Source organism: Numenius arquata, chromosome 10 (assembly GCF_964106895.1).
Source record: "Numenius arquata chromosome 10, bNumArq3.hap1.1, whole genome shotgun sequence".
Classification (NCBI taxonomy): domain Eukaryota; kingdom Metazoa; phylum Chordata; class Aves; order Charadriiformes; family Scolopacidae; genus Numenius; species Numenius arquata.
In genome coordinates this window covers 28,161,094-28,187,720 of record NC_133585.1, presented here as the reverse complement: position 1 = coordinate 28,187,720, position 26,627 = coordinate 28,161,094, and the positions used below count along the sequence as shown (strand labels likewise).

General features: G+C 36.7%; 1 protein-coding gene across 1 annotated transcript in view; it reads left to right on the top strand.

Moving 5' to 3' along the window:
* The window catches only part of HHIP (hedgehog interacting protein), a 73,013-nt gene that overhangs the window by 15,999 nt on the left and 30,387 nt on the right, over nt 1–26,627 (top strand). The window contains exons 3-4 of the mRNA XM_074154406.1: nt 2,710–2,866; nt 3,683–3,884. Coding sequence (XP_074010507.1) covers nt 2,710–2,866; nt 3,683–3,884 — 359 coding nt within the window. The remainder of the gene's footprint in view (nt 1–2,709; nt 2,867–3,682; nt 3,885–26,627) is intronic.

The window sequence follows — 26,627 nt, the reverse complement described above, 5'->3', positions numbered from 1 at the left end:
TAAAGACCTTAAATTCTAAGCACAATAAAGAAAACATTAAATGGCTAGAAGCAGATAGGGAAGGGGAAGCAAATGTTTTTCTAACTGTCTTCAGTGAAGCTGTTACTATGTTGAGTCTAACCTATATAACACAAGCAGATTATTATTTTTTTTTGCAAATTACTATGTTTTTTATAGAACCAAATTCCATCCCTAATACACAGGTGAAACTGTATTTACAGAGGTTACATTCCTTCCAGTAACGCAACATTTTAGCAATTTATTGACTGATTTTCATAGTTTAATTCAAACCGCATTTTTTTATGAGCGTTTCTAACAAAAATGGAACATAAGCCTTATCCTTTTGTTGGAAGCTGCTGATGGGTTTGTTAAATAGCAAAAGGCAATGGCAGTGCAACGTGCACTTAAGTGCATGATAAAATATTTCATAAGGAAAAGGGATTAGTCTTACATATAAGAAAAGGCATTGCAGGAGGCATTAGTCAAGTGAGTTTACATCTGATTGTTATTTGAGATGAACATGTACCGAGTAAACAGTATGATCATAATATGCTCTCAGTTTTTCTGACTAAAGATAACATTCAAGCCAAGAGTAGTTTAGTAAATAATAGATGGTGTATATATATATATCTCTCTACTTGGAAAATTCTAGAAATTCTTAGAAATTATGCACCTCTAATTTGCTATTGCCTTTTCTCAAATGACCCACTGTGCCTAGAGGAATAAATTATTAAAGACAAAACTGTGTATTCTTAAATCAAATAATTCAACAGCAAGATTTTAGATTACCTTTGATTTTGGCATTATATCTACAAGACTTGGAATAGTACTCCATGATTATATCAGAATTCCTCTTCAGTTGTTCCACTTGAAATCATATCTCCCATTTTCTCCAAATAACTACTATAAATTAAAACCAGCTCCTCAGAGATGATATTTACTGAAGCTCCAAATCATGGTAATTAAACTTTTACACCACAACATACTACCATGTGTTTCCAGAGATTATTTTATAGAAACCAAAGGCAGGCTTTGTCGTGTTATTTTTCCAATATTTTTAAAGGAAGATGCATATGAAAAGAAGTATAGTTGGGCGGGAAGGGCTTTCCACTCCACAAAAATTCTGGGATCTAAAAAATTTTCCTATTCCACATAAGGAAGAAATTGAACTCTTTCGAAATTTTCCATGAAGAAAGCCACAGAGAGACCACCCCGGGATAGCTAATAAAGTCGTTCTTAGGACATTTACTTGGGAAATGGGAGACTTAGGGTCAAACTGTTGCCTGACAGATGAGAGGCATTGACCTGAATATTCCTCTTCCTAATGAAACACCCTAATTACAAGACATTGGAGTATAATGATATGAGGTTTGCTGTCTGTTTCTCTCTTTTTCATTTAGACCAGCAGTTTGAGTTTGGACCAGAAACTTCATGTTAACCAAAATTTTGTCAAAACTGATAATGTTTCTGAAAAAGCTTTGCTTTTAAGAAATTGGCATTTTCCAATGAAACACAGCTGTCCCTGATCAGCTCTTACTGTATGTTGTAAGCCAGAGGTTTTATGGCCAAGTTCTATGGATTACTGCATTATTCACAAGTGGTAAAGCCATGCATAAATTAGGCCTCTAATTCCAATTAAGTGCTAATTCTGTATATCCTATGAGTTATGTCCTGGACTGTAATACATCCTAATGCAGTACGCCAATAAGGCAAAGAGGAATGAAGGTAACTTAAGACATATTATCTTAACGTCTGTTTTAGTAAAATAGTACATGTATAACTAGCCAGATTCTATCTTCTTAGATTTAATACTAATGATTAAAAACTGGATAGAAATGACTAGAATTAGGTTTGTGGACAGAAACAGATATTTTTGCTGTCATTAAACGTAGTGTAATATTAGTACTGGCAGGGTTTTACCTCAAAGGCTCTTATTTTACCAACTTCTTGTTGGTAAAACTCCTTCCCATTTGAACCTAAAACCTAAAGACCACCTTCCATCCAAGCCAGCTGAAAGCCAGCCACAGTACGGTACGAGCCGTATCCCCCCCTTTTGCCGGGGATCGGGGCTGAGGAAGCAGACCTTGCAACAGGACGCTGCGTTCACCAGCTCTAACGCTGGGAGTCAACCAGAGGCCAACCGCATGTCACCACGGGGCAGTTTTCAGCTGTACTTCTCACTTTCTGAGGCAACCAGTTACTCACCTCGCCGACTGATGTCCTTTGCTGCCAGCATTCCACAAAGTCTTGACTGCATGTCTTTTACCCAAGTCTTTACTGAAATTTTTACTACAACAAGCCACTACAAAAAGAAAAAAAAAGTTAAATGAAAGCCCCTCAAGCTATTTTACAGCTGATATTATACTTGATTAATGGGGTCAGAAACAGGGAAAAGTGTATCGCAGCCTCAACTCTGAACTTTGTCTCTTGATTTTTTAATGAGTGAACGGTAGTGACATTTTGAATGAATTGGTATTTTTATTTAAGGACACTGAAAATAAGGCTTAGTACAAATACAGATGAATAAACTATAAAAGGTAATGCTTGGTTTGTATTTATTCAGAGCAGGCCTTTTTTGCAGATAGCACTTTGTTTAAAATTACTTCTTTTTCCGCTCAATATATAATCTATTTAAAGATTAGTTTGACGGCACAGAACTCCAGACATGACAACACGCTAAATATTTGTATGCTCTTTTGCATTTTTAAGGTTTTCTCCAAACTACAGCTGATGAGTTTTGCTTTTACTATGCAAGAAAAGACGGTGGTGTCTGCTTTCCAGATTTTCCAAGAAAACAAGTGCGAGGGCCAGCGTCTAACTCCCTGGACCACATGGAAGAGTATGACAAAGAGGAAGAGATCAGCAGGTTCATAAAGATAAATGCTGTTTAATCTGAAAAAAAAACCCGAGCAAAGCCTGTGGTTTTCACAGTGAAACAGCTCTGTGTGTGCTTATGCTCAGCAGCTGTCTTTTCCAGATGTTACTTTCTTTTGCTGCTGCTAGTGTACGTCAAAAGAGAAAGTTCCGTTAGCTTCAATATTTCAGTGCCATTCAGTATTTGCCTTGCTGAAAAGGTGTCAGAATCCTGGTTTGATCCACCCTGTGGATCTTGGTTATGGTCCACCCTGCGGATCAAACATAGTTCTAGGAAGTCATTTCTACCTGAATTTAATATTCCTAAAGAACTACAATAAGTTTATTAGTAAAGTATTTACTTCATGATTTTCAATTCGTTTCATTCATGTATTTTTCGTTGTGAAAATAACTAACTTAGATTGTCCCATCGTGTCATTATTTTTAAATGGGTTTTAAAAGGCAGATTTTGTCACATTGCTGGAATTTACTGTGTTTTACAGTAAATTTACAGTATATTTATCTATGGAATTATATTTATAAATTGTTTTCTTTTTTTAAATACCAATTTTTTTACGTCCTATTCCTCTACATTTCAGATCTAAGACTAATTTTCTCTTTGTTGTATACCTACTAAATTTTGCTCAAGTCACATTCAAATTAATTTCATTATCTGCATGCGTACATTCAAGGAAACAATTTATTCTGGATTGTATAACTGTGTTTTTAATATCACTTTAGAAAACTAATTTTATCTTTTAGGGACTTTATTGTGTCATGGTTATTAGAAAAAAAGAAATTTCTCACGATTATTTAAAAATTTTTTTAGAAAACACAAGCACAACTGCTTCTGTATTCAGGAGGTTGTAAGTGGACTAAGGCAGCCTGTTGGAGCAGTACATTGTGGGGATGGATCCCATCGCCTCTTTATTCTTGAGAAAGAAGGATATGTGAAGATTTTCAGTCCTGAAGGAGACATACTCAAGGAACCTTTTTTGGACATACACAAGCTTGTTCAAAGTGGAATAAAGGTTGGATTTTTTTACTTATCTCTATCTGTTTATACGTTAGCCTGTATATGGGGGAAAAAGGGAAGAAACTTTTTTCACAAATTATTGTAATTTAAATAATAAAAAACGAGTAATGAGCACAGACACTATAGTTCTAGCTGGCAAAAAAGTAAAAACTTCCTTGTTTCAGGAAGGTAAAATGTAGCATCTTATAACTGTCATCACATTTTTTCTCTTTTCTCATTGTTCCCTCGCTTTAAATTCAGAAGAAACTCTCCAGCACCAGCAACCCGCAGCATTATCTTTGTATTTTCATCTTTCGGGCTCATTTCCATCCCACTGAATTCAGCCGGGTTTTGCTCTGATTCCAGTGGGAGCAAGGTTGGCTTGGGGCCTCCCCTGACCTGTGGGTGCTCAGTGATGTCCCGGGAGCTGGATACATGAGTGGTGTCCGGGGGACAGGAGTGCTCGGGGACCCCAGGGAGAGGGACAGTGGTGCTCACTCCCTCTTGGCTCAACATCAGAGGTGGCACGAGCTGCCCTTGTTAGGAGGCTACTTTGAAGCGGCATGTGTTTGAGGTGCATGTAAGAAGTGACTGACCCTCTAAATTCAGACGTGCGGGTGGGTTGGTGCAACAGCTTCCATCATGTTCAATGGGAAAACTTTCATGGTCAGGGGAGGGAACGGTGAACGGGCAATGATGGGGATACATTGCAGGGTGGAGGTAAAAAATTACATCTCGGTATGAGGTAAGTACTACTGGAAAACTCGTAAGTCTGTTGGGGGGATATCTTACTTTGGAAATGTTGTAAGTGTTATTCCATGTTGATTTCTTGTCGCATTTTAGAGTGGTAATGCAAGTAAAATCCAGATATATAAAGCAAATTTAAATTGTAATCAGGTTTTGCCTGGAACATTCAGGACTGTGTATCATAAAGCCTTCATGGATGAAAGGTATTTTGACATACTATTGACAGAGTAATCGTAAATAATAATTGTGTCAAACTATATTGATTTAAAATGCGTAGCACATGCTAACTTATTATTTTGTGTTTCAGCTATAAGGGCGATAAGCCAATTTCAGATAGTCTTTTCTGAGAGGATATCTCAGAGATTTTTGGGTTGTGTTGAAAGAGAGCGAGAAATGAAATATATGACACCTTTTACAGGAAAAGAACCAATTTATATGATTCTGTGATTTCCTGAACACTTCCCTTTCTGCCTCTGTAGGTAACCATTATGTTCAAGATACCAAAACAGAAGAGATTTACCAGGGGTATTTTTGAACATCAATATCAGGCTGTTTCATGTTTCTTAACTGAAGATTCTGATAGTTTGTACTTGTGAAAAACTGACACTGAAACTTTCCACAGAACTGCTATCGGTCCCAAACAAACTTTTACAGCTGGAACTTAGAGGCAAAGCTGAATGGAAAACTGATTTTCCATGCTTCTGAATAAGCAGTGGCTTGGTTGATAAGACTCTCAACAGCTGCCCTCAGACTCAGATTCAGCTTTTAGTTCTGTTTTAAATCAGTGACCTGATCTTTTTAGTCTTTACTACCCTAACCATCATATAGTACTGTAAATTCTGTTTCAACTATAACATTTTCTGTAAATAATTTGAAGTTCTCTAAGCTAGAAAGCCTAATTCAATTCCCTAAGGTAACAGTTCAGTGACTGAGGATAACTGTATTGCAGTGTTTAATACGGGCTGGCAAGAACGGAGGCTTTATGTACTTCACAGGTAAGGAGAAAGGGAATGTCCCTAGAAGCAGTACTCCAACTCTTAAACAGAAAGGGGAAAGTACAAGAATTTGATGAATGAGTACATTATTTAAAATAACAAATAAATAGAATAAAACAAACCCCACATAATCCAAATGGTTGTTTTAAAACAAGGGTTCTTAAACAGTTTTATATTTCTCCCCCGCAGTTTGATTCTTGTAATCGTTGCCCGTGATCTTTTACCCGCAAGACTGCAAGGTCACTGTGACAATGGTAGCAATTATTCCATCAAAATACTACTTGAAGGGTATTTGATTTTACTCTACCTCTTATACACTTTAAAACTAGAAATCAGTAATGGAGAATACTATGTGGACAGACAATTTCCCGGCAGGCAGTGCAGGTAGTGTACAAGCCAGCAACTAAAAAAACGCATCTAAAACACACTAAAAAAGTGTGAGAATCACTGAATGTGTCCTCAGTGCCTACTCAAGAAATGCTTGCAGTGTAAGGTAGATGAATTTGTATAAATATATTTTGCTTGACATGCCTGATTCTTCTCATATAGTGGTGTAAGTAAAAAAGTAAAATGAAATCAATGAATTTTTAGTTGTCCCTGACCAAACTTAGGCCCATATATTCCAGTGAAGTGTTTTGCCTCGGTAACATGTTGCCTTTTTTGAGTTCCCTGTTCATTTATGCTGATTCATAGATGTTAACCCAAATACCTAGTCAATTCCTCTATAGCATCATCCATATAATGTTATTCTTGAATTAAGGTAGAGACTCTTCATTGAAGTAAACAAAAGCTGTTCAACTCTTTTCCAGCCTTGAAGCAATGGTAGCAAGAAAAGGCAAATGATTTTTTCCCTAAAAATAAGTGTGAAAAATTTCTCCCTTATATCCAAGTGTCTGAAAATAGTTTTTCTTAATTTTTTGTCTGTATCTGAAATACAAACAAATACTTAACTCTAATGACAACAGTAAAAATATTTTTTCAAACTTTTATCTATAAAAGTTGTGTCTGGTAAATGACAATAATAACGATTATGCAGCTGTGATTGAATGAAAGGTAATTTAAATTGATGCCTCTGAAAAGAATTTTGGACATCTATCCCTGTAAGGTATTTTTAATGTTGATAGATGGAGTAAAATAGTGGTGGTTGATCTTCTCTTCGTTTTCTAATGTAAACAGGAAATGTAGGAGTGATAAAATCATTATATTGTCACAAAGCAGCAAGTCTGTTGCATGATGATTTTCCAAAGAATATACTTATAAGTATCTTGAGGCTGATATAATAACGAAGAAACAGAAGTATTTCCTTCACTAAAATAGTCCTGGACTTTAGTTCTGATCTCACTAATACCATGTTGCTTATCACAGCACTGGCAGTCAGATAAGGAGGAAAACAGAGGAAGAGAGGTGACTGCAGTGTATAGCAATCAGCTGTGGTACCCTCCTGAAAGGATGCTGGTTTGTTCCTCTGAACTAATGGTCCTTGTATTGATGAAATTCAGCCCCTAACATTACTGTGAGTGAGCTTGTAGGGCTTATTCACTGGTCCCGCTAACCTGAGGACATAAATAGCATTATCTGGAGTTGCTTCTTGTCAGTCACCCCATGAAGGTCTGTGGATATAAATGGAAATTGAGTAAGAAGAGTGCTACAACCTGGTGCATACGTTTTATTGGTCCGTTGGCTTTTAGTGTTCATTGAAGTCATTGAGGTCTCTGCTTGAATATTGTTCCTGCAGTAAAATCTGCTGACATTTATTTGATTTAATTTTAAGGAGTTCAAATGAAAGAGAAGAAGTGATAATTTTATATGCTGCCAGTATCTCAGAAGGAATTAGCACAAGCATGTAGAAGTATTTCATAACAGAGAGAGATGCCCTGAATGGATGATGGTAGCTTGTGCTTCCTAGAGGCCCTACTCAAGAGAAAATTAGATGCAGGATTTCTGAAGGTTTAAAAAAAGAAAAAAAAAGCTCTGAAAAGCTTAAGAAACAATTTTTCTCTGCACATCTCCCAGTTTTTAATCCTCTTTGACAGCACAGTTAGCAGGAATGCTTTTCTGATCTTCTATTTTTCAATGTAGTCGTTGGAAGCCATGAATGCATCTTAAGGAAGAAGTTGCTAATTCAACATCTATGGCCCTCTCCAATGTATTTGATGTCAGGCTGGCTGCATAAATATTGTAGTATGTGTGGATGGATTGGGGACTTGGCCAAGTCCCTCCTGGCACCCTTAGCCTTTTCTTCCCTATCTCAGGAATGTGGTGAAAAGAAGGAAGCTGTGCACCTCAGTCTTGCCCCAAAGTTGAGTAAGGACATGAGCGAGATATGAACCTTTAACTCGAATCTAGGACACACACCTGGGCTCAACTATTTAAGAATATATAGCCCCGTGTAGTGGAGAAAATACTTGTTCCGTCACCTGTGCCCATTAATACTACAAAGTACGCTGAGTATGTGGCATGTACAGAGAAGAAAAGAATAAGCATTTACCAGACAAAAACCCTGAAAGTCTGCTTCCCTGTTCTGGTGCTTTACTGCTCCATTATGTTGTGGTGAAGAGAGTTGTTAGCTACAGAGCAACATTTTACAGTTCTTCCTTCAAAGTTATGTAGCAAAGACAATTTTTTAATGAAAACGTTAGTACCTGTTTTTTCTTTCAGATCGATTTTCACTACTCTTATTTTCTTTTTGTTTTAAACTATTGCCAAGTAGAAGAGAGGCAGAAAGTTTGAATGAGAAGTGATTGAACTAATAATGGCAATACTTTAATTGCAGTGGTGTTTAAGGAGACCTTAGTCAATTATCATTATAAAATGGTGATGATGTATCTGAATCTAGTGTAAAAAAGTTAGGCAAAGTAATTAAGTGCTTTAAAAGTATCAGGCAAATATGATTTTATCCCATAATTCACTCAGCAGGAAAAAAAAGGATCAAAACATGATAAATACTTAAATTCAACTATTTCTTGAGATGTAGCACTGCTGAATATCTTATTATAACAAGATAAGTCACCTTGTACTCAAGACTGTATGTAACTTACAGAAAAATGCTGAATGCTGTAGCAGTTCTCCAAATTCCTTACTCCTGTGGCTATTTTTTATCTTATTAACGGTATTATTTCCTAAGATCTGGAAACCTTTGGATTAGTAGCAGCCACCATAAAATGTAACCCAACCTATTACATCAATTTTCACTCACTCTCTTGCCTCCTGAGTCCAATAACATGTATTAGTCTAAAATATATTGGTCTAAAATGTATTGTTCAGAAGGGAAGGAATCAAGGTATGATCTGGCAACAACAAGAAAGGAAGAGCCTACCACTTATCTTGGGAGTTAAATGCTATAATCACCTTTCAAAATACTTTCAGAAAAGTTAAATAGCTCTAGGCCTGCAATTGTTAGTCCTTAAATCATTTTTGTGGTCCTTCCCTACAATCATTCAAATTTCCCAACATCCTTTTAAAATGAAGGGCCTCAGAACTGTATGAAGTAGCCAAGTTTACATCTTACTACTGCCAATGGTAAAATCAAGTCCCTGTAGCTACATGGTAGTTTTCTACTTATAAATCCACCGACTGAATTAGCTCTTTAGGTATGGAATTGCAGTTGGCCTTCACGTTCAGTTGTTTGTCACCTCTGGTCCTTAAGTTATTTTCAGTTTACTGCTACTTTTTTTGACTTTGAGCAAGCTCTGGTGTAGCTCTGCTGTATCTGCTGACTACAGGGTCATAAATTGCACAGTCAGCAAGAATGACTGCATTCCGTTGCACTTTGCCTCACACAGTGCCTTGAGTAGAAACCCCTACAAAATGCATATCCTTAAGACTGCTGTTATGGACTTACCACTTGTACTTGTGTAGAGATCTTTTTCTTTTTTATTCTTTTTTTTTTCTTTTTTTTTTCTCTTTTTTTGAGCCACGAATAAAATAGTTGTAGTACATCTCACGGGAATACTGTGATAAAGGGCAAAGCCTCTGAGGAAGGGAAGGGCAGGGCACGGGAGGGAAAGGAAGGAAAAAAGGGATAGAATATCTCAATGAAATGGTATTGGAGATCACCATTAAGAATATATGAGTTAGACTCCTTGACCTCCTTCTGTACTCTAAGACTATGATTTTCCTTGTCAGATACAATTTTTAACAAAAACTTCCCCTAGATCCTAAGCCATAATCACCTTTTTACCATCTTACTTTCAAATTAATCAGTAAGATTAGTTTTTTTTTAATTCCCAATGTTTTTTAAGTGCTATATTCCTATATAATCCCTTGTAAATATTTTAACAGTCGATTTCTTGACCGTCTTGCTCTTGTACTTCTAACTAATTAAATGGTAAGGCCATTTAAGATATGTGCACAGGCCCAGACAGAGTGGCAAGGGAAATAAAATTATTGGCATATAACAGTGATATGTTTTGGGGTATTCTTTGGTGTCCTGGAGCTCCTCTTTCAGAGTACGAAAGGGGAGACTCTAGGATGTCTTTGGTGAGAAGCTGAAATGCTATGTTGTCTATGTGGTCGCAAAAACGATGAGGCAGCTAATGTACACCTCAGCTTTTCACTGGAGACTGCAGAGAGGGAAGTGATGAAGACTATTCTTCAGCAGAGGACTTGCATGTGAAGTCATGTGGGGTCAAAGGACATGGGGGTTTCTCATTCAAGAGATCAGAAGAGCCGCAGTCAGGCCTGTAGCACAACGGTCATCATTTCTGAGGTCACATCTCACCTGTGACGTGCCCACTAGGAATCAATAAATTGGTTTTAAATGTCTTGACACAATTGGGGCAGAAAATTAGGAAAGACATAATGGTTATGGTGTGCAAAAGGCCAAATGTGAAAGTACAGAACATTTTAAAGTTAAACCAAGTAGAATGCCCTTGCTTATAATGACCTTAGACATTAATGAAATAGACACAATCCACACAGCACAACAGCCTGCATGAGAATTCAGCCTTCTTCATGAAAAGGAAGGTATGTTTTCTTTATTAGTGATAAGTTCTTTATGATTTTTGAGAGGGTGATAATACTTTTGTGAGGACTTAATACAGAAATGGTAAAATACAATCAGTGTTATAGCCGAGGACTGCATAACGACAGTGAAATGTGCCTGGATTTCCCATTAACCATTTCCAGGTTTTGGTTCTAATCCTAAAAGGGGCACAACAGTCCTTTGAAAGAGATTATATCTTACCACCGTATAGCTCTGCTGCTTGCACAGAAAAGAAAAGATTCTTACAATTCCGAAAAGCACGTGCCAAAAAGCTTGAGAGACCTCTATTTTTGTGTGAGAGACTGCACTAGATAACCATACCCAAGCTAGCAATTGTGGAACAGTGCAGTGACTTTCAGGTTGTAAGCTGACCAGATGAAGAATTGCCAGTTTATTCTAAGGAAATTCGAATCAACAAAACATAATGGTTTCTGTTGATTTTGGGTAGCGTGCCTTAGATTTGAGGAGCTGAGACGGGAAAGAAGATAATACTTTATCATTTTACATGCACATGTGTAGATTTTAATGTTCTGTGTTTCCTTGAGAGGAATCCCATGGTGCCAATTAACCTCACTTATTCCAAAACAATTCTCTGTTTGGAAAGAATAATTTTCATTGTGGGTGTTCCATGAAATTGTATGCCTCTTACCCTGTTATTACTGAGATGTGTGCAGTGCAATTGAGAATGCCAGTTTCTTTTCCATGCGCTGTATAGATTATAGCTGTATCCCACACACAGTGCTAGATAATCCCTACTTTAATTTTGTTATGTGTACAAATCCTTTTTGAACATTCAGCTGTTTTAAAAATGTAAAAATCCATCATCTTCTGAAACTGCATTTGTTAAAACCAAAAGCTGAATTTAGAAGTGATCAAGACCAATGAATAACATGGTAATTAACTAATTAAAAGGAAATTATTGTGTTTGCTGAAATATAACAGGCAGATCATGATATCCAACAGAAAATGGCAAAGAAGGAATAAAGTTACGCAGAAAATTCCATGGTTTTTAGCCAACACAGTTTCAACCACATGTTTTTCTTTAATGGGAGGAGGTTTAACAGTCCACTAAGGCTCCAAGATTCATCATCCCTTCAAGCTCTTGGACACCCCAAAATCTGTAATGAGATCCTAGAATACTTCAGGGAACCTATGAAGGACTGGAGCTCTCAGAAACAGCACCGTGTTCTTGAGGCTTCTGTGTACTTTCCTGTCCGTCAGAGCTATATGATTTCCTTCGGTGTTATATCCCTTGTACTATGCCTTATCTGGGTCATATCTTTGTCTTGAAAGAGGTTAAAAATCGAATAACATATATACTTTCATGGTTAATACAGCCCAACTGCTATGCCTATATATACTTCCCCCCAGATGCCACAGAACAATTTTCCTCTATATCCTCTTACACACATTTTCTCACAAGCTCTTAAGTCCTATTCCTTAGGCAGGATCAGCAAGTTGGATTGTGGGAGGAACACTTCCTCCAACGGAGCACTGCTATATTATCATGTTTTCCACCCATTTTATTCCCTTTGCAGTTAAAATTGGACAAATGATCTGTCCCTAATTTAATGTTTTACATATAATTTTAGTTTTATAAACCAGTCAGAATTAATTTTTCCCATTACCGAAAAAAAACCAAACCCAAACTCCAAAAGATGAAACCACTTAGTAGCTGACACATTTTTATTCGCTGTCGGTGTCTGCCTGCATTCTCATATTGCTGGAATTTTTAAAGAAATTATTCCATAAATCTCAATAAAGTAATATTCTCTCTTAGATTTAATTTGGAAAATGGAATATACAATCTGTGGGAGAGAGGTCTGCAAAATACTTTCAACCATTTGTTTTTAATTTACAGCAGATACTTTTTAAAACCTTGATCTATCTTCACTGGCATTGAATCGCAATCCCTACAGCTGAATTGCAACAGCTTTAATTTATGTAATAATCATCATTTTAATGCTAACTGAATGCCTTGAAAAGAAATAAAAGAGGGAGTAAATCACCAAAAACTTTTATATTTTTGACATTCCTAAAAGTTCTGTGAATCTGTATCAGCTAGATGCTCAATCACTCCAACAGCCCAGAGACAACAAACCAGAAGTGCTAGATGAATGGATCTGAGTCACACTGTAGTGTGAAGAAGAAGAGATTTTTTTAATATATCGAACTACTACTATAAGAAAAGTACTTAAACTTGAAGTACCTGTATCATTTTTTGGAAGTGTGATCAGTTTTCACGAGGAACCGCTTTAGAAGGAAGTTAGCTCCTCTCAGGACATTATTTCAAGCTCTTCCTTAAAGAAAACACATACCTTTCCATTACAATTTGAATGCTTAATTATGACTAATGAATGTAAAATAATATTGTACACCTCATAGGAGCCTAGTTGAAGATGTGACTAAGCACTATTGACTCTTATCAAGTATCAGACCTCAATGTTTAGGTATGTTAAATCATGCACTAAGCCTTGAACACTTTACAGATCTCGTCAAATAAATAGAATTTCAGATGAGAAGAAAGGCAATGCAAAATGTCAGCAGCTTCCATTGCTGCTATTTTCCTCCTCCGTAATTGCCTTACAGGATATGACAGGACAATATTATCAGGACACTACGGCTACAGTGACTTTTTGAGGGAAAGAGTAAGAAGTCAGTGGTCTCATCTAACAAGCGTGTGTCTGCGTGTGTAAATAAGTTGGCAAGATCAAATAAAACTTAACAAGCCCCCTCTGAGGTTACTCAAAGTTGCCCCTACAGTTACTTACAGATCACAGCCCTGCCAAATACAGTGAAATTCCAAATGTCATATCAAACGTTCGAAGCAACAGACAAATCCAAAAGTAGAGAATATTAGGGAACTGCCTAATAGGAAGTAGTCTCTGTCGGGTTTTGCCCCCTCCGCTAGTTTGCCCCTCACTGGGACAAATCAAAACTGTTTCACAGCCAGTATCCGTGTTTCTCCAGTCTGCAAGGCTGAGGAGGCCACAGATAAAACGGGATCAAACCCTTTCTTTACAAATGCCTGGTAAAAAAATGTGTAATCAATTACTTAATTTAAAAGTAATTTCAGTTCTTGAAGCAGGAGCATTCAAAACTGTGTTTTTGCTGTAGTTTAATGAGCCGATATTTTGCAACTTGCAACATTTTGCACTTCTTGTAGAGATCCATTCTCCTTACAAATTAGACGGACCTTCTAATAATTTTGGTTTTGAAACAGTATGCTAAATATGTATAAGGTACAAATAAAAGAACAAAAGGAACACAGTTCAATACAATTCATGTAATCCTCTATTTTTTATAAAATTTATACACATTTTATCAATGTGTATGAATTTTATTATATTTTACTATCTGCACAAATATTTCAACTTCAAGTATTCTAAGGGAAAAACATGGCAATGACTAAGGGAAAATAACTTAATTAGCTACTTAGTAACTTCTGAAATCACTCTATATGAATGGTCAATAAAAGCCCCAAACAAAATGCATATGAAAGAAACTACTACTCTAGTCTCAAGCTGAGCACTGCTAAAATTATCTTGAAATAAGGCCTGAGAATTCCTACCTTCCTTCAAGAAAACAAGAATGTACCTTCAACAACCAGTGAACAATTTAGAAGGTGAAATGAAACGCAATGAGCTAGAATCCTTAGTGCTGAATTGGATTTCTTTGATTTTCTTAAGTGTTGTAATTCATCAAAATACCGATCACAGATGTTTTCATAGAAAACTAAGAGAATATCTTATTCATGTATTCGAGGTGCTAGAGATGCAGTGAAGGAGAGGTTTTTGGAAAAAACAGCTTCAAAAATGAAGCATCGGATTTCAAAACAGACTCTGCACTGTGCCAATTTGGTTAGCAAATGTGTCTCATCACTTGGCAGTAACCACTGATAAAATAGAAAGTGCGAAGGGCATTGCTTGCATTATAGTATCACTCTGTCTGGAGTATTTAGAGAAGCTCCCGAGGCTGGACTCCATAAAACTTACACTTCTTCCACGATGTTCCCTTGTTTTCTGTGTTAAATGTTCTGCCAAAGGTAGAATAGTGTTTTCTTAATGCTCTCCTCAACTAGACAATTCTTCATTTGATCAAAAACTAGCGGAATTAGGATTTGTGTTTCACTGATTAAAGGTCTGAGTCCATGATACCCTGTGTTTCAGTTCTAGCTGGTTGAAACTTTATCGTCTTAATTTTGAGACCAAACGTACACTGTGTTGTTCTAATTGCGCTGGCTTTTTGAAAAGAACTTTGTGCTGGATTCAGCCAAGTTAAAGGGTGTTCAAGATCATGGTCTTGGCTCAGGATAAATGGAGCCAATGAGCTAAACAAATTCCTGCTTTCTTGGTTCTTATAGTACGAGAAAAATGGAAAGGGCAGAATACTTTTACTGCTTTATACAAGTGAAACAATCCTGGAAGCTGCAAAAATATAAGTTAACTCTGTTTATGTCAGCGAGACACACTATTTCAGACATTATTTTTAGCTTTCTTTTGAAAATGTGAACCATCAATTATAATGTTAATGAAGCAAACATTTCTCACGTGGCAAATTTAAGAAAAAGTTAGATTTAAGAATAATCACTTCGGGATTTAAAATTATAAAGAAATTTAGTCTCGTACAGATAAATATTAGTGTTCTTCTAACATGTACTAGTAATAGCTGTTTTGCACTGTGCTGAGCGACGATACACATGTCTATATTTGTTTCAGCTTCTGTTACTGAGAATGCTTTTCTAATGAGCTACATTTTAAAAGTGGGATTGAAATAAATGAGTAATGGAAAAAAAAAAGAAAAGGGACTTCTAATCAGGAAAACAGTGTACATTCTTTCAAAGTCATGTTTATAAGTTCAGAGAAGCAGTGGATCTAGTTCAAAGACAAAGCATATTTCAATCTGCTTTTCAAAACTACCCTATAGCTCATTACTAAAGTTTGTTTTCAGCTGAATCTTAGCCTAACAACAACTCATTACTTGAGATACATTACTGTACATCATAATGTGCTTTCACTTGTAAGGTGTCACAATTTCTATTTACTACAGGTCACAAAGTCATTAATTTACAGTTTGGGTATCAGGTGTGGGGTTTTTTTTTAATAATGGAAGGAACCAACTGCTGTTACAGTGGGCTTAGGCTCTGAAACCATGGGAGAACCAGTAATTTGCATTTGCTGATTTTAAATAACCATAGGATATTTAATCTGCAAGAATTCATGCTGCACAAACACTAATTTCAGCACACGCAGGGTTAGATGTGTAACTGACTTCCAAAACCATACAGTTTGATTCATGCACAGAGAAGGAATATTTGAATTTAGAAAACTCCATGTGGTTTCACCAACAATTAAGCCCTTTAGACTTCAGGCACTCATAAAAGTGCATTGAATAAACAAGTATTTCCTGGTGACTTTTTCATGTATATCACAGGCACCTATTTTTAAGCCCTGTCGGTGTACTGCTGGAATAGTGAGTACTCACCAAAGACAATCATTTGTTACAAAGATTCTGGAATATTGAAAGGGCGAATCTAGTCTCGATGCAGGTATTGAGTGAAATATATGAGTTGATTCAGGAAGTTAACGTGGTTGAGCCACTAAATAAAAGCGACCATAATATAATTAAGTTCAACATCCTCCCATGGGATCGTACCATGAGGTAATAATATTACAGTACTTTTCAAAAAAGGAAGATTTTTATATTGAGGAAGTTAGAAATAGCCTGAAGGGGAAAGTTAGGAAATTAAAATCTGCAGAAGCAGCATGGAGGTTCTTTAAAAGTACCTTATTAGACTCAGAGAAAATATGTATATACTGGAACAATTAGCAATCAAGAAGGTGAGAAATATAGCAAGGTACAAGAGAATGTTCGGGCCCCCAAAAAATAATAATCCTATAATAAAATGGAAATCCAACTCAAGTGACACTAATAGAGCAGAATATAAATTCAGAACACCAGAGTAAGGGTTATATCCTGCCATTGTTTCACTGGCAAAGTAAGTAGGAGTTTCCCATAAACATTTATGGTAGAACAACATTCTGAAGTTTGAGAGGAAATTTAAAGAACAAATAGGGAAAAATACAGAGACGTTGTTAATACATTGTGATAAAAGAACTTCCTCAAGCTAGGTGATGGTCTTTGGCAGAGGCTGGTTACCTAGACCACTAAAGTAGAAAAGCAAAAGATACAGCTTGATTTCTTTGCGTAAGAGAGACCGGGAAACATACACCCTGTAGTTGGTGTTTAACATTTTCCACTTCTCCACCTTTAGGCTGAGAAAAAAAAAAAAGAGATGGAGAAGAGAAATAATGGAAAGCACCAGAATAATTGCCCTAAAATTAAGTGCTCTAAAGGAAGTGAAAATTGGAGTAGCTGAGATAATGAAGTTGTACTATTTATTTTTATAAAATTTAACTGTTATCTGTGAGGCTGGCTATAAAAGGGCTCTGAAGGTCAACTTGCAAATTAAAGAGAAGTGAGAACCTAGAAAAATCCTAGGTGAGAAAAATTAAGAGAATTGTGAAATTAGCTTAAAAAAAAAAGCATCCTGTATAAGTGTTAATTTGCTGCCACATACAGAATTCTGTCAAAGAATTCGTAAGATATTGAAGAAAAAATAGTTACATTTCTAGAAGCTTTTATATAGTGTCTCTGAAGAAAGTAGTGTGAGAGATTGCTAGTCATAAAATCAAAAAAAAAACTGTTGTGGTTCAGATTGCACTCAGGGAAGAACTGTTCTATACCAGTGCCTCTGGACATACCTCCAGTACAGTGCTAAATTAGGAGGTGGACAAACAAATAGAAGAAATAAATAACCAGTATCTTGAAAACAATTTAAAAATGTGTAATCTAGTATTGCCTCTAGAAAATCCGCTGTTACTAGGAAGAATTCATGATAACTAAGTGGCAGAATTTGCTGGTGGTAGAAGATCAGAGTTAGAGTTACTACAGTGGTAGTAAGTCTAAGTGGTAATAAGTCTACTAAGTGGTAGTAAGTCTAGAGAAGTTTTCTAAATCTAGGTAATGGAATGGCACACTAAATTCATTATAACATACCTCAGGAAGAATCTTTAGACACACAAAGAGCTCTCACCTTATTCTATTTTGTCCTGAAAAATATTTAAGAAGCATCAGTGAGAGCTTTGGGTAGCTACCCGACTATAAAAAGCAGGTATTGCGCAGTATCTAAAAGAGGGTTTGAAGTACTTTGGTGAACAAACACTGTCACCCAGCAGCATCCTCAGGAGTTCAGCAAGACACAATTGGAATAAATAATGTTGAAAAGGGTGTTTGTTTGGTGGCATCTAAAAATATATTTAATTTGGAAAAAAAAATAAGATCTAGCAGAAGTAGGTGAAGTAATAACTTTCAGAGAAGGCAATATTGCCTTTTCATTCCCTTTTTTCTTTAATGAAAAAGTTTAACAAAGTGAATCGTCACACATAAAAAGAATGACATTTGAGCAACATAATCACTTGTCTGTTACATGCCGCTGCTTTGGTAGTTCTGATTCAATACCAATTAATGAAGTACTCACCTGTAGCTTTCCTACTACTGTAATTTATTATCCAGTTGTTTACAAAAATTACAGCAGCCATGTAGCTTTTCTGATAGGGAATCGGGTCATATGTCAATAAAACTGGGGACGGGTAGGTCCTAGCTCTGCTGATGTTGTAGTCTATCCAACTGCCACCTTTAATCTTTGCTTCACATTCCTTGTCCAGAAATATCCTAGGGTTAACTTTTTTTCTTTCTTTTCTGTGTGGAGCAGAACCAAGACATCTCAAAATTAGCTTATATGTGAAACTCGCAATATACTGCAAAACTAGGTGACTTGGAAGCTCATTTAGGCTATCAGACTCACATGTAAAGTCTGCTGTTTATTAGGGCAAGATGCAGTAATAAGCATTTCCAAGGCTATCATCATTGACTAAGGGTTGTCAAGCTATACTTCCAGGGACAGTTATAAAATTGTAAAATATTTGACACAATATACAGTAAGACAGAAGAAATTCAGAGAAGCAATTCCAAAGGCACATATAAAGTCAATGGTCTTGCTCATAAAGAGACCTGCTGTGCTCCTGTGTGTAATTAACTATTGTTTGGCAAAAGAGATTCATTGCTCTATACAGATGATCAGGGAAGTTATTCAGGATGTGCAAGTTACAGATCATAGTCCCTGCCATGAATCAAGTGCAGAATTCCTCTTCCAATTTTAAGGAAATTGTTGTTTGGAAACCTTCTCAGGTCAAGACTAGAAATTCTAGTAAAAGCAGAAAAAGAAAATGAGAGAAAGTCCGTAACAGCATAGCCAATAGCTCGATAAGTTAGACCTTTACATGGGATGTGTGAACTGATTTTTTTACTGGTCAGGTCTTTCCAACAATAACTGCCACAGGAATTTTTGCCAAAAATGCTAGACTGGCATTCCTGATGTACTTCTGTGTATTCATTGCCACACTTAACTGCCCCGCTTGCTGAACGAGCTCCCAAAGCCTTCTCTTCTCCAGTCTGAACAAGCCCCACTCTCTTGGTGTCTCCACACAAGGCAAGTGCTCCAGTCCCCAACCACCCTCACCTGAATTCACTCTGGTGTATCCATACCCTTCTGGTACTGAGGGGCCAGTAAAACCAGGAGCAGTATTCCTGACGCAGCCTCGTCAGTGCACGGTAAAGGGAGGATGTTCACTTGCTCTGCTGGCTGTGCTCTCATTAAACCAGCCCAGGATGCTGTTGGTCTTCTCTGCTGCCAGGGCACGCTGCTGGCTCACCTTCAGTTTGCTGTCCTCCGAGACCCCAAAGCCCCTTTCAGCAGAGCTGTCCCCAGCCAGTTGGTCCCCTGCCTGTATTGTTCAAATGGAATAGGATTTGAAGTCAACAAAGTCTGCAGTAATCTGCATCTGTAGTTCCAGTTCGTTCCTTGTGACTGTGGCTATCCAGTCAGGGGTAGTTCTTCCCCAGCTCAATGAAGATCAAATTTTCTCATTAAAACCTTAGTGTAGAGATAGCCTCCCCCAAGATATTTTTCTTATCCTTCTGTCCCTCTTCCCACCATAAAACCCATCCAGTTGCTTTAACCACTGTAAGGTACAGAACTTCCTATCAGGCTGGCTCCTCTCTCTCTCTTAAGAATTTTTTTAATTTCTCAAAAACCAATTAGATTCCAATTAGATTTCCAAGTGTATAGATGCGCACAACACTTCAGAAGTAACAGATACTGCCACACGGTTGACTTAATGGCTGTGAACTGTACACGTGCATAGAAGGGTGTGAAAGAAGCCTCACCACTAACAGCGGTGCCACTGAAGAGCCTCTTTTAAGGGGTTGATTTTCAGAACTCTTAATCACTGCTGTAACCAGATACTTAGACTTGAATATTTATTATATACATAAGGCATTAAATACTTATCGTGATTTATAGCTTGGGTTAGGATGTTATTTTTAAATAAGCCATATAAAGTACCTTCAATCCTGTCCATTCAGATACTCATGAGGCAGACTCCAAAATCATGGCCTTAAAGGCCATGTGCTTAAAAAATCCATTTGGAAACAGGGGGAGTGGAAATTCACTGCCTCCTTACTTTTTAGCTTGATTTGTGTTCTCAAACTTCTTCCTGCAATCATGAAGTCTAAAGGTTTCAAATTAAGAAGCTGAACACCTACTCCAGCGTTTTATTCTACTAATTTCAGCTTTCAATACACCTCTGATACTTCACAAGGCTTGTAATATCGTCGCAAGCTTTGCCTACGCTACATACTAGGATTTATGCACACTATATGTATGTCTATTTTCAGTCTATGTAGCTGAAAATTCCACAGCGTAATGAAAAGTTAGTTGTAATTAACAGGCGACTGGATTGCTGAGGTTCTGTGGCATGCCTTCGAATGTTTGAGTCCACATTCCTTCCATACAGTCAGCTCTGACGAAGTTCCTAAGGCCTTCGTGCAGTGAGACTGTGGGAAGAGCCCGTATGAGCAGACAGCAGGGGAACCTGCTGGTTTTCTGGAGAATATATGTGTTGTTTTAATCTTCATATGAGAAAGAGCAATTTTCATATTACACTTATTAAATTTTGTGTGTCCCTGGGAGATTTTCCTCTATCGGTTCCAAGAGCAATGGCAAGGAAACATTTGTGAGTTTATGAATTTGTAGAGGAAGTGAATTTACCACTTTTTAAATATGCTTAAGCAGTTGTATTTGTATTCTTCAGATAGAACAAATTGAGTCTAGCCTGCCACTTTTTGCAGTAGTTATTGTTGGTTTTTTCCTAGGGGAATATGGTTTTCATAGTTCAGTGAGGCTCTGCTAATTACTACATACCTTTTATTTCTAAAGAAGAAGATATGTTTATGTATGTTAGCTATTTTTCTTTCAGTACTTAAGTATAGATTGTAAATGGGTGAATTCCTTATTCCTGTTTTTGGGAGGGAGGGTAATAGAAAATTTTGGCATTTATCAAGGAATGAATCAGTGTATCACAACATTCTGACAACTCTAGTCATTTTTTCTACTTTGAACTTGAATAACCGTCACATTTAGCTGATGTGCATTCAAATGCAGAAGTCACCACATGTAAATAATGACACCATTTAAACCAGATGCCCTAGTCTTCCAACAACAACTACAAAAATCAGGAATAATAAACAATATGTACTTAAATTTCAAGTTTATATTAAGTAATACGATGTATTATCTGAAAAAGTTATCACGGGTAGGATTAAATTGGTCCAAATAATCTGTGTATTGCATATCTTTGAAAGATGACTAGAAATGAGAGATATAAATCCAGGCGATAATTTCATTAAAAAAGAACTCGATTGGTACATATTTGTCTTGGTCTAAAGTATGTTAAGGACAAAGATGCTGATGAGCCAGTCATGCCGTGGGGCAGAACAGCACAGACGGTTTGGGGAAGGCGATGGGGATCACGTCTCACCACCGTTTCTCCTGCTCCTTTGCTCCTTTCTGGGAGTGGAGAGATGGCTCAGACATCTGGGAAAGGACACAGTGGGCAAGAGACAGGAAAAGGAAGTCTGTGTATTCCACAACTGGAACAAGACTTGTTTCATGTGGAACACGACTTTCGCGTCTCCGACATATTATTAGCACATGCTATTGCATAGAATTGCGATGATATTGTGGTACTGACATATCTCCTGTCACTAATAGAGAGCAATAACGAAATGAAATTACCTTGTAAAAAGTAGTAGAAAACTTCAGAATGAATAGAAAAAGGAAGACGAAAGGCAGGGGCTGGCCATTCCATATGCATAAATTATCACCTAACAGACAGTATTCTAATTAATGTAAATATAAGACTAAGATTTTCAAATGTGAGTTAGTGCTTGTGGTCAGCCTGAGACTAATTTTGAGGAAATACTGAACACTCTTTCTGTGATTCCTGTACACTTTTTAGCTGGTTTAAGTTAAACTTTAAAAACAAGGAATCACCTTTAGAAATGTCCTTTAATGCTTAACATCTCAAAGCAAAAGCAACAAAAAATTGAGTTCATGGCTATTCTGAAACATCTTTTAAAGTCTGTGTGATTCTAAGAAGCCTTTGCAGGTTAAACTATGATAAATGGGCATGAATCACATGGAAGGGAATCTTGTTTCCTGAGTAAAACAATTATGATGATGCTTAGTTCTTTTTTTTTTTTTTAAAAGCATCACTGAAAACCACGGTTCCTTTTTTCATCTGAGCACTCACACTCAGGACTGAAACTTGGTTCTTACGGATGATCACATTTTTTACAAATTGCTGTATCCTATCATTCCTGGCCTGTTTGGGTTCTGTTTTGTTTTGTTTCAAACAAGTTACAAAGATGGCTTAACTTCAGAGAGATTTTCTTAATGGAATCCATTCCACCCAGAAGGTGTTCTCCCTAACAAATGGGAAACATCACTAAATTTAACCCAAAGTCTGAGCAATGGAAAGCTACATAGATGATGTCAGACATTACAAATATTATTTGTACTCGCTAGTTTACTTCAAGGGAAATTATGAGAATGACATCATAATGATGACTGACTAATTTTTATTAGTGTTTTCTCTCTGAAACTCTAGACTTAACAGTTACAAAGAAAAAACAGCTTTTAAAATGCCATACCTGTTATTCTTTTATAACACTTTGGGATTTTCTTATTTGTAAAAGATACTCATATTTAAAAATAACATAGACGCTATCAGCTCTTATTCTAGTCATTTGACATGTCAAATATTTTTTGCCCAAAAGAAAAAAAGATTTATTATTTAATGCTCATAAAAGATAGGAAATGATCACATCTTTTAAATTAATTGCTGCTTGGGTTGGCCTATGAACCTATAAACTCTGCTGGAACAGTTGCAGCCAAATTTCTTTACAACAGTTTCTTACTATGGAAATGAATTATGCTGATGAAGGGGTGATGACCAGCTTAGGAATAGCGAGATGTTTCTTCAGTCAGCAAAGGCAAATCACAGGGTGCCACAACTTTAGAAACATCCAAAATCCTCAGAACCAGTATACCTCTATTTTACAGCAAAAAACCACAGTAATCCAGAGCTGCACAAGGCCTTTTTGCAAAAGTCTATTGGCTAATTTTGCCTAGGACCTCTTACCGAGAAGAACTGTATCAGGTCCAGCTCTGAAGGGTCGCTCAGGCCTTGTATGTTACCTTCAGAGCTGGAGAGGGCGGTAGCCATGCAGACCAACAGAACGGTGTCTCCCACAGCAAGGCAAGAAGCATTTTTCAAGGCCAGACAAAGGGCGTACCTGTAGGAATACTGAGAGCCATCAGGGGACTAGGTATGACAATTCAAGTAGAAACTCCGTAACTAAAACCTGGTGGGTGGCACAGCAACCCAAAGACTGTCTCTTGTGGAGAATTCCCCTCCCTATTTTTAGGAACTTCTGAACACCACCAGACGGCATTCTTAGGTTCTTTACTAAGGACAAGATTAGGCCACAATACCAGGTGGAGACAAATCTCCACGACCATATTATTATCTTTCTCCAAATGCAATTGTCCCATTCAGCACTGTGTTTATAGTGGACCTCAAAGGCAATGGAACGATCAAAGTGTTTATGGTTGAGTATGTTCATAGGCGTTTCTTGTACTAGGACTTTTGTTTATCTATGAAGACTTGTTTTCATGAAAAATGAATATTTATGGTATTGAAGTGCTTACATTAAGGTACTTAAATACTGTGCTCTAATGGAGCCTTTATATTGATGCATTATTTTAATATGCAACATCCAGGGATGAATCAATAATCACTGCCAGACCCGCGTATACAGCTCTGACTTCTGGCATAAAATGATGCATCTGCGGTCTCAACTCCCACGTAAATATACATAAGTATATGCGTTAAGTGTGCGAAGGCAAGGCTGAAAATGTGACTCCTATGGCTGAGTTCAAACCATATAAATAAGCAAATAACTAAGGGGTGGTACCTTCATATAGCACTACAAATTTTTACTTCCAGAGAATCCAACAACATCCTGGGTAAATTACATGTATTTGAGTTCAAAGATACTCCAAAACAAGAAGTCTAGATAGTATCAATGGCATCATTTATCTCAACGCTGAAAGAATGTTAGTTCTGAGACTGATTTGCAGAGCTCTTCTGAAGAGAGTTACACCACCATGTAACAGGCCTCCGCGACAAAGAATGCTCCCCTAGTCAACCCCATTTGCAAATGATTTTCAAGATAAAAATGAAAAAATGATCTGTAATAGATAATAAACAGCTAATCATTACATCACACATACCACATCAATTAATACAGATACATTTATTAAAACTCTTTTATATATAACATATTAGAGCATTCTATTTTATCATCGATTCAAAAGGATTAGACTTTAATTTGTTATTTTAGTATACTATACCTTTAAATTGTTGACATATAAGTTGTATAAATAGAAACACCATAAATCTCTTAAAAAATGTACCATAAATTTTTTATGTATGACCTTTAAGCAACAGCAGTCTGTTGCATAACTCTGCGGGGGAAGTCACATGGTGGAAACCTCATATTTCCTTAAATTTATGGTTGTTTCTTGGTGGTCTAAAAGACTTTTTCTTTTTTTTTTTTAAGTTCCCTTTCAAAGTTGTAATCTTAGTAAATTGTTTAATGTTTGGTCTAATGCAGGTCAGTGTAAGTTCTTATTTAGATTTATAATAGGAAATATATAACATCAGATACCAATGAAGCCTGGCTAATAAAGTCAAGGATACCAGTGTTATGTTTCATTATAATGACGTGAAGATAATGCCTTTAGCTGCATAACCACCACATTAGCTACAGACCATAAAAAAATCTTTATGAAATCTCAGGGTCAGATTCATTAAGAGAAAAGTCTCCATTTTTTCCAGTAATTTTTTTCCTCTCAATCGGAAACATTTTTGATTAATAAATTCCCCCATCATCGTTATATCAAATCTCATTTACTGACACCAAAAGCCATGTAAACTCTGAAGTGGAGAGAATCAGCTGCCTCATGGTTTGCTGTTTTGCACTATCACTGGAGTTTGGGCATGTGCCTAAATACTTGCTGAATTAGGGTCTTATGAAACAAAATTTTATATTAAGGTAATTATCATTGCCATTACTGTAAGGAAATTTTACTCTTTCCTACTCCAAAAGAGTTTGGTTTATACTCAGAACAGTGTTATCAGCATTAACAGAAAAGATCTGCTTCAAGTTAAAACATGCAAGTGAATACAAGTTGGGTGAACAAGAAGAAATTATTAGTGGTTTTCCACCTCCACCAAAATGCTCAGGATCCAAAACAGGAATTTACAACGCTTGGCAGAATAAAAATTAAACCCCACTCAGAAATGTCAATATTTAAAATACGTAGTACAACCATAATTTAATGAGATCTTTAAAAAACACGGGCACATACACAAAATGCACATTTTTTAAAACCCTTTTTCCCCAACATTGGAATTGAATGTTGTAGGCATAACAATATTAACTTATGCTATACTATAAAATAAATTCTTTTAGGTAATTCAGACACCATTTTTGTAAGCCTTAAGATATGCAAATCAAGCATGTGTGCACTGTTTATATCCACCCATGTTCCGCTTTTGGGACTACAGAAAAGAATTAAATTTGTTGAGAATTTAAATCACAGGGACAAGGAAAACTGTGTTCGCCTAAATGCTGGATGCATGCAGATGTTTATAAGTGTACGTAGTGAGCATATGCGTAACACATAAGCATAAACAGCTTGGAAAATTCAAGCCTTGTACAGTGATAAATTCTCACCTGAAAGGCAGATGTGCACCTTCCAAAGGAGATGCAAATGAAAGCAATGCTTTGTGCGCAGTGTAGCAAAGGATGAACTAATATAACACAATTCTATAATGAAGCTGAAGGAGGTATTAATAGTTCATTTTCAAAGAACAAGGAAGGGATTTACCGTCAAGTCATATATTCATTAGATAGCAAGCACAGAATTCGACCCTGATGATCTGCTCAAACCTGCAGTTGCAATGGACTCTGTAAAGGGCTGCTCTTCATATCCCTAGCCCACCTGCTTCTTCAGATAGCCCCTGTCAACCTGAATGTAATCCGTCCATCAAAGGTATGCGATGGTGTGCCATGAGTGTATTAATCGCATTTGATTCAATGGACTTTGATCATCCTGTCCAAAGATCTCAGGTGCTATGCACGTTCAATGCGTTCTAAAAAAAGAACGGAAAATAAAAGAATCAAAATGGCCACTTTAATTTTCCATCTTTTTTTTTTTTTTTTTGCATTGTGCCTTCTGGATAAGCACTAAAACAATTAATACATGTTAAATAAATGTCTCCAGCAGTGTTTGGCAGTGATAAGAATAATCCTGTTCGGGTATGTCAAAAATCTGCTGAAAAACAAATGAAGACAAACATACAATAACAGACAGTTTACTGTCATCGTATGAGCATTGCTCAGCTAAGGAACAGGTAATTTGTATAATGAGTGTCTTTGAACCTGGAACAGGGTTAATCCAGGATCTTGACGGACATGAAAGACTAGCAAACCTTTTATC